Source organism: Ursus americanus, chromosome X (genome assembly GCF_024610735.1).
Source record: "Ursus americanus isolate L20-20 chromosome X, mUrsAme1.1.p, whole genome shotgun sequence".
Lineage (NCBI taxonomy): Eukaryota > Metazoa > Chordata > Mammalia > Carnivora > Ursidae > Ursus > Ursus americanus.
The window spans coordinates 25,301,817-25,311,319 of NC_142164.1; the positions used below are offsets into that span (position 1 = coordinate 25,301,817).

Below are 9,503 nucleotides of genomic sequence, written 5' to 3' on the forward strand. Positions count from 1 at the left end.
GACGTTCACAATGGATCGAAGGCCCCATAGACGCTGATCCCCCTCCCATTCTTGGGTAACTCGCTGGAAGAGGAGAGGCCCTCAGATAGCGAATGCGATCGAACTTTCCTTCACTTCGGTGGGATGGTGGGAAGGGGTGAGTTTACACTGCCGCCTCGGAGCACACCTTCCCCGAGACACAAACCACACAGAAGACACAGCGGGCCAGTGCACACTCTTTATTATTAGCCTCAGGACACCTCTGACAGGCTGAGCTTGGTGAGCTGGGACTTCACGGGGGACTCGAGAACACTTCGGTTCGGGCTGGAGACCATCTAACTTCCCACCCCTGGGCTCCACCTGCCTCGGGGGAGCAGAGAGCCTGCGGAGAACACATCAAATGGAAGAGAACGGGCCCGGGGCATTCCCAAAAGTGGCTTGTCCCAGTCCAGTTCTTTTTTGATCTTATTAGAGAAGCACCATCCACAGCACGATGTCGGCCCTTGGAATCATTCTGCTCTTCATCCATCTTGACTGGAAAGGAGCTTGGGACGGTGGTGGCCCAAAGCTGAGGGGTCGAGTGTGTAGCCAATACGCCCTCAAGTACTGTCCTTCTTTAAGTCACCCAGCGGTCGTTCAGGCAACCAGAAAGATAGCTGTTCCTCTCAAAGGAAGAAATCAACAGAGTATCAGAAAAGTCCCACCCGCACTTTCTGAAGCCACTTTCCTGATCTCTGCCACTGCTCATTTGTCTCACCTGTGAACAGTGAGATGAGCAATTCAGTGACTCGAGTCCTTTCATGAAAGTCCCTGATGTTACTCCCGGAACTGCAAAAACATCTGGATGTGGGGCGCCTGGATGCGTCAGTGGGTAAAGCACCTGCCTTCGGCTCAGGTCCTGATCCCAGGATCCTGGGATTGAGCCCCACATTGGGCTCCCTGCTCAACTGGGAGTCTGCTTCTCCCTCTGCCTCTCTCCCCTGCTTGTGCTCTCTCTTTCAAAAATAAATAAATAAAATCTTTAAAAATACATATCTGGATGTCATTTCGATTGGGTTTACCAGAAAACCATGCTGTATGCAAGGCAAAGACATCCTCCTCATACAATTTGTATCCCAAATTAGGCTCTCCGCTGTTATCTAACAAAACTCACCAAATCAAGTTATAATGTGTGCACCAGATATTAACATATAAGTCTAGCTCCTAACACATACTAGACAATAACTATTTGTTTAATGAATTAAATGTAATCCATCAAATTTGCTATCATCTATAGAATTTAATACTGCAACACCCCCCCAACTCTTCCAAATTAATCCCAACAGAGAAATTATATTCTAACAAAATTGTTTTGCCCCCTTAAGGAGTGTCAGAGCATCTTCTCTTCCCTTCCTCTCACTCTTCTCAGCTCCAGTCAATGGGGGTCTCAGTGAGGTGCGGGTCAGCTGGAATCAAGGTGTGATTTCTTTAGACTCTTGGGAGATCTTCTAATGGGACGGGTTCAGCTTCTTCAGCAACAAACAAGTTCTGTGGGGCTCAGACACAAAAACAGGCCCTCACCTATAAAACTTAAAAACAAGAAGCAAACATGAATGCTGTACTTTACAAAGGAACAATAGCATTTTGAAGGAAGAGCAGTGCTCCTAAAATTCAATATAGTTATAACTCAAAAACTACATGGCTATTCCCAGCCAAAGACATGGATGGCATTTTCAGGAAAAGGAGGTTAATAAGAAACCAGAAAGGAGTGTATTTACATATGTAATACCCATAATGATGAAAAGTTGTTAGTTTCGGTAATGGAATAATGGATTGTTTTATTTAATTTTCTCTATTATAATTTTAGTTTTCAAATTTCTGTGAAGCAAGTAAGTTACTTTTTGATTAGAAGAGGGTCTGGGGAAATTGGTTTTTCTTTGGAGTGTTTTCATTCTTACTTACCTTCTTGAAATCAGTGAGTTTGTCCTGGGTCCAGGCCTCTACTCTCACCTGCCACACAGACTTTCTTGCATTTATAGCAGGCCTTGCGCCATGAAAAATTCATGGCTTTACACCATGGGCAGTCCCAATTCACTGGACTGCATCCTGAGACAGACTTCTGGTGCTGGGAATCCAAAGCTTTTTTCCCTTTTGGTTGTTTGGCCTTCCGCCCCTGAGGCTGCTGTTTCTTTGGGTTTTCCCTCATACCTTGGCTCCAGCCATCCCCCACGGGGGTCGCCTGGGGCCTCTGTGGACCTTCTTCTCGGCTGTCACTTCTACTGTCCCCTGGGGGACTGGACCCCTGGGGCCTCTCCAGATCCTCCTCCTGGCTTTGGCTACTGTTGTCTCCCAGAGGGGCCATACTTTGAGGTCTTTCTGGACCTTCTTCCTTGCTGTGGTTCCCACTGGCCCCCAGGGATACCATCTCCTGGGGCCCCTCTGGATCTTCTTCCTGGCTGTTGCTCCTGCTGGCACCAAGGGGGGCCATCCCTTGGGGGTTTTTTGGACCTTCTTCCTGGCTCTGGCTCCCACTGGCCCCCAGGGGTACCACTTCCTGGGGCCCCTCTGGATCATCTTTCTGGCTGTGGCTCTCACTGGCTCCCAGGGGTACCATCTCCTGGCGAGTCTCTGGATCTTCTTCCTGGCTGGCAACAAGGGTAACCATCTCCTGGGATCTCTCTGAATCTTCCTGGCCGAGGCTACAGCTATCCCCAAGGGGGGCCAGCCCCTGGGGACTGTCTAGACCTTCCTGACTCTGGCCCCAGCTATCCCCAGAAGAGATCATCCCCTGGGCCTTCTCTGGACCTTCTTTTTGGCTCTGGCTCCAGCCATCCCCAGAGGGAACCATCTCCTGGGCCTTCTCTGGACCTTCTTTCTGGCTCTGGCTCCAGCCATCCCCAGAGGGAACCATCTCCTGGGTCTTCTCTGGACCTTCTTTCTGGCTCTGGCTCCAGCCATCCCCAGAGGGGACCATCTCCTGGGCCTTCTCTGGACCTTCTTTCTGGCTCTGGCTCCGGCTATCCCCAGAGGGGACCATCTCCTGGGCCTTCTCTGGACCTTCTTTCTGGCTCTGGCTCCGGCTATCCCCAGAGGGGACCATCTCCTGGGCCTTCTCTGGACCTTCTTTCTGGCTCTGGCTCCGGCTATCCCCAGAGGGGACCATCTCCTGGGCCTTCTCTGGACCTTCTTTCTGGCTCTGGCTCTGGCTATCCCCAGAGGGGACCATCTCCTGGGCCTTCTCTGGACCTTCTTTCTGGCTCTGGCTCCGGCTATCCCCAGAGGGGACCACCCCCTGGGCCTTCTCTGAACCTTCTTTTTGGCTCTGGCTCTGGCTATCCCCAGAGGGGACCACCTCCTGGGCCTTCTCTGGACCTCCTTTCTGGCTCTGGCTCCAGCTGTCCCCAAGGGATATCATCCCCTGTGGTGTCCCTTGATCTGCTCCCTGGTTATGGGTCCAGCTATCCCCAAGGGGAACCGTCTCCTGGGCCCTCTCTGGACCTTCTTTCTGGCTTTGGCTCCAGCTATCCCTAACGGGGACCATCCCCTGAGGCCTCTCTAAACCGTCCTGGCTAAGGTTTCTGGTGTTCCCCAGGGAGACTGTACTCTGGAGGATCTCAGGACCTCCCTCCTGGCTGTAGCTCCTTTGGTCCCACGGTGGGGCCACCTCCTGGAAGCCCACTACAGCACATGCACCAGGGGGGTAGATCCCCACAGGAGGCATCTGAAGTGGGACTACTGCAGCTTCTGCATCCATGACTACTGCTGGTGGCAGAGGTGGCAAGAAAGGGATTCCCATTGGGAGTGGTGCGTGGAATGGAAGTGGGTATGGCACTGGCATTGGCAGAGGGGGTTGTATGGCCTGAGCCCAGGGACCTGGGGGTCCTGGCATGTAAAGAACAGCTGCCGGGGCTGGCACCTGGGCTTCAAAATACAGCCTACTAGGAAACCCCATGGCAACCACATCTCTCTGCTGCTCAGCACTCAGGGGCCATACTATAGTCCCAAACTGCTCGGCTCGAGGCCCAGGCGGTATTTCAGGGGCCAGCGGGATGACCTGGGCTGACCTTTCCGCGTGGTGCAGCCGCCCACGAAGCACATCACACTCGATCAGCGCCTGCTGCAGGGCGGCCCGTGTGAAGCGCAACTGCGTGGCCGCTTCCTCTCGATCCTCACGCAGCCGCTGTAGCTCTGAGGCCAGAGCCCAGGCAGCTGTCTCGCGTTCATCTACCTGTTCCTGCAGCCTCCGGATCCGGCGCGCCTGCTGCTCCCGCTGCCTTGCAGCCACACGCACACCCAAGGCCAGCGCGCTCCAGGCACAGGCCCGTTTGATGGCGCGCGGCACCTGTGGGTCGGCCACGACGGTCTGAAGCCGGTCCTCTACCTCATTCCAGGGCCGTGAGCGGAAGGCCACGTAGAAATCTGGGCCGCCGCCGTTCATGAGGACTTCGTTGTTGATGAACCTGATCACCTCAGTGTGGCGGAACCCGCTGGCGTGGTCCCCAAATTCAACCGCCATGGCTGCTGCGGCCTAGTTAGCCAACCGCCTCACAGGCGATGCCGCGCCTGCTGCCGCCAGTAAAGGTCCACCCCTCACCTCCCCACTCAGTCCTACGAAAGTCGTTTCCCAGTCCTGGCCTCCTTCTCAGCCTCTTTCTTCCCTACCTCACTTTCCTCAGAAAGAGTAAAGCAGATTCCCTCACCACACCAACCCCTACCAGGCGAGGGTGTTACACGTCACAGAAACGACTTCTCAGTCACCCCGCAAGGCCTGCTGGGATGCACCTCCCTCTGCAGAGCGCCCCCTACAGGGCGAATAGGCTGGATGGCTGTACTGGGTACTGCAGCGACCCTATGGAAGAATTCGTTTCTAAGCAGCTCAGGATAATCAATACCCAGCATCGTGGGATGAATTCCTAGTTGGGTGGTGGAGTTGCGGAAGTAGGTGCAGTTCTGCTCGTATCTCAGTTCTGTCTCACATAACTCTTAGGTACTACTTCAGTCCTTCAATACAGTCACACTGTCTGTGCACTTCCCTTGTCATCCTGAACAAATTAACGTGGAGTCCCTGTCATCAAGAAAATCCAGTGATTGAGCCATGAATGCCCTGAACTCTCCTTATAAATTCACTCTCATGTTTACTTGATCAACTATTCTCAGAGGGTGTCTCTGTTCTTCTTTTAGAGTAAATGTTCCTCTCATAATCTGGGTTTTCCCTAGAAGAAATGCTGAATAAGTGCTTTAAGCTTCACTAAATAATAACTGCAATCAACACGAAGAAATAAAGCACACGCTAAAGGCAACTACATAGATGAATACAAAAAATCGTATTCATGCGGGGCGCCTCGGTGGCGCAGTCGTTAAGCGTCTGCCTTTGGCTCAGGGCGTGATCCCGGGGTCCTGAGATCGAGCCCTGCATCGGGCTCCCTGCTCTGCTGGGAGCCTGCTTCTTCCTCTCCCACTCCCCTGCTTGTGTTCCCTCTCTCGCTGACTGTCTCTTCCTCTGTCAAATAAATAAATAAAATCTTTAAAAAAAAAAAAACCAAACATGTTAATTGTAATCCCCAGAACAAACACTAAGAAAATAACTAAAAATATGCTGAGAAGGAAATAAAAATTGTTACCAAAAAAGGAATCAAAACTGGGGTGGAGGGAGATATAAGACATTTTTTCTTTAAGATTTATTTATTTATTTGAGAGAGAGTGAGTGGGGGGTGGCAGCAGGAGAGGGAGAGAGAGAATCTCAAGCAGACTCCCTACTGAGCACCAAGTCTGCCACGAGCTCAATCTCCTGAACCTGAGGTCATGACCTGAGCTGAAATCAAGAGTCAGACACTTAACTAGTTGAGTGAGTCACCCAGGTGCACCTGATACGACATTTTAGAAAACAAATGGCAAAATGCCAGAAGTCCTTCCTTATCAGTAATCATATTAAGTGTAAAAAGACTACAATTAACAGGCAGAAATGGACAGAATAGATAATTTTTTAAAAAGCATGATCCAAATATATGTTGTCCCTAAGAGATTCATTTTAGATTCAAAGATGCACACTGGTTGCAAGTAAAAAGATGGAAAAGGCTATTCCATGCCAACAGTAACCGAGAGCTAGAGTTGCTCTCCAAATATCAGACAAAGATTTAAGACCAAAATTGTTAAAATATAAAAAAGGAGATATCATATAATGTTTAAAAAAGTTCAATCCCCCAGATGGCATTTTTCTCAGGAAAACAAAACTAACTCAATAAATGAAAGTCAGTCAATACACTACACCACATTACTAGAGTGAAGGAAAAATCCATGTGGTCATCTAACAGATACAAAAAAAAATTTTTTTAAATGCAACACACTTTCATGAGAAAAATATCTCCAAAAGCAAAATAGAAAGGAACTTCCTCAATCTGAAAACAGGCATTTATGAACACCCAACAGCTAACGTTATACTCAAGGGTGAAAGCCTCAAAGTCCCCCACCAAGATCAAGAGCAGACAAGAATGCTACTTTCACCATTGCTGTTCAACATTGTCCTGGAACTTCTAGCCAGAGCAATTAGTCAAGAAAAGGAATAAAATACATCCAAACTGGAAAGGAATAAAACTCTCTTTCTCTCTATAGAGAACATGATCCTATATATAAAAATTCCCAAAGAATCCACAAGAAAGTTACTAAAACTAATAAATTCAGCAAAGTAGTACAGGATCAACGGGTACAAATTAGAGGTATTTCTGTATACTAGCAATTCCATTTCCAGAAAAATTAGGAAAATAAGTCCATTTTCAGTCGCATCAAAAGACCAAAATACTCAAAAATACATTTAAGCCAAAAGGTACAAGACTTATACACTGAAAACTACAAAACATTGTTGAAAGTAGTTAAAGGAAGCCTAGTAAGTAGGAAGACATCTGTGCTCGTGAATCGGAAGGTATTATTAAGATGGCAACACTCTCTAAAGTGATCCACAGATTCTATGAAATCCCCGTTAAAACGCCAGTAGCAGGGCACCTGGGTGGCTCAGTTGGTTAAGTGTCTGCCTTCAGGTCAGGTCATGATCCCAGGGTCCTGGAACAGAGCCCCACATTGGGCTCCCTGCTCAGCGGGGAGCCTGCTTCTCCCTCTCCCTCTGCCTGCCGCTCCCTCTGCTTGTTCTCTCTCTCTGTCAAATAAATATAATCTTTAATAAAAAAAAAACCAGTAACCTTTTTTTTTTTTGCAGAAATGTAAAAGCTGATCCCAAAATAACATGGGCAAGGGACCCTAATGGCCAAGATAATCTTTAAAAAGAAAAATAAAGTTGGAGAATTCACACTTCCTGATTTCAAAAAACTTACTACACAAGGTTAGAGGATCAAAACAGAGTGGTACTAGCCTAAAGACAAGCAGATCAATGCGATAGAATTGAGAGTCCAGAAGTAAACCCATGCATCTATGCAACTGATTTTCCACAAAGTACCAAAACCATTCAACGGGGAGGCAATAGTCTCCAACAAATTGTTCGGATATAACTGGATATCCACATGTAAAAGAATGAAGGTAGACTATTACCTCAGCCCATATACAAAAATTAACTCAATTTTTGTTTGTTGTGTTTGTTGTTGCTGCTTGTTTGAGGTTGTTGCTTTTAGTTACTTTTCTAAATGATTTTTGTAAAGTTTCTATTTTTTTCTTATCATATGTGGCCACTGAAGTCTGTGTTGCATTAGCTCAATGGTCAGCTAGTGTACTGACAGAGTATCTGTAAACACCTGAAGCCCCCAAATATTTTTTTACAGAAGTTTAAGAGCTCCCCACTCTCGGAAATTTGCCTCTGGGTGGGGACAATCCTGCAGTGCTTGGCCAGGCTGTTTACAACACTGCTCTCACCTTTACTTCCTGCTTGTGCAGAGCCCGAAGTTCAGCTGCAGGTGAAAGTTTGGGATCTTCTCGGAGGATGAGGCCTTTTCTGAGCGTGCACCCAGGCTTGGGCACATGCTCTTAAAAACCTTCATTTCCAGGGCACCTGGGTAGCTCAGTTCGTTAAGGGCTGGACTCTTGATTTTGGCTCAGCTCGTGAGATGGAGTTCTGCGTTGGGCTCTGGGCTCAGCGTGGAGTCTGCTTGTCCCTCTCTCTCTGCTCCTGCTCCCCCCTCCCCCTTCAAATACATAAAGAAATAAAATCTTTAAAAAAAAAAAAGCCCTCATTTCCCCGCGTGCCTCCTTTCCCGCTCTCTTCCCAGCCTTTTTGATCCGCCTCTTGTTTGTCCTGTTAGCCCTTTCCCCAGACTGCTTTGGCCAATTCTTTGAAGTGCTTTTTGGCAAATGCCATCTGGGAAGCTGCCCTAGACCTGGAAACACTCTGTGCTGGGCAAAACAAAGGCAAGCCCTTGTACCCTAGTGCTTCAGAGAGCCACCAGCCAGATGGAAATACACAAGCACAGTTCTTTGAGAATAAGGTCTGTATTGGTCCCCCCGGGTACTTGGCAACCTGCACCAGTTGCTCGGGCTGCTGTCTTCGTGGCTACCTCCAATCTGGTATGTGGAGAAGGGGAAGCAGATCATTTAAAACATCAGAAAACAAAATTAAAAAAAAATAAAACATCAGAAAACTCTCTTGCTGCAATGCACCTGCTTCTTTTATTAAGCTTTGCCCTGGTCGTTGTAAATTTTCAACTAGACTCCAGAGTTCTGTGAAAGTTGATTCTGACAGTTATTGCCAGCTCATTGATGGAGGGAGGAGCCCTGGGGTTTCCTATTCTGCCATTTTTTGTATAAAGAAAGGTATCATAGCCAAAAAAATTTTAATATTCCAAATAAGATTAATTTCATCTCCTTATTGCTCACTCATCCTTGCTGCTCAGCCATCACCTCCACCAGGAAGACTTTCCTGACCACTCTACAACCAATACCATTATTAGTTTTTTTTATTCTTCTTTCTCATCAACTAGTCTTAGTCCCTTGAGAACAAAGACTGTATACTTTCATTTCTGGATCCCTAGCACTTAACACAGTTCCAGACACATGCGTGCTTATAAATGCCAGAGGGAGGGGACAATGGAATAATGAAAGATAGGGGAAAAGGAAAGAAAGGGAGAGAAACAGAAACTATTCCGTGATTCTTACAATCCTGGGTAAAATTCACACTAAAACCTCTAAGGTGATATCTTTGGCATGGTTTCAATCCGAAGAAAAGTAATTTTATTGAAGAGACACACACACCCTAATCCACACCGATGCATCTATCTTTTGGGAAAGCGCTTTTATACAATGTTAAACTTCATAACAACTTCAAACTATCCCTAAATTAATGCAACAACATTTCATAAGTGCCAAGATGTTTTAAAATTATTATTATGAAATTTAAGATACTTTTCCCTTCAAGACCTTTGTTGAATCAATTTCCATTGTTTTAAAACAGGAAGGTGATATATAATGGCCTATAAAGTGCGATTTTACTGAGTTATCATTCTTGATGAGACAATGATAATATCGCAAATACCACCACCCTTTACTTTGCAGGTGTGCAAGTTTGCAAAGTGTGAATCTATGTTTACAAGAGAGCAGAACAATTCAATTGC

The 9,503-nt window shown here is 47.3% G+C and overlaps 1 protein-coding gene across 1 annotated transcript; it reads right to left on the reverse strand.

The window, feature by feature from the left end:
• Positions 1-210: 210 nt before the first annotated feature.
• TEX13D (TEX13 family member D) lies at positions 211-4,474 on the reverse strand. The gene has a single exon (XM_045804038.2). It carries the CDS (start codon positions 4,472-4,474, stop codon positions 1,931-1,933), a length of 2,544 nt encoding a protein of 847 aa, XP_045659994.2. The 3' UTR covers positions 211-1,930.
• Positions 4,475-9,503: the final 5,029 nt, after the last annotated feature.

Excerpts from the sequence above, each read along its gene's own strand:
- TEX13D (XM_045804038.2), bottom strand. The coding sequence starts at position 4,474 with ATGGCGGTTGAATTTGGGGACCACGCCAGCGGGTTCCGCCACACTGAG.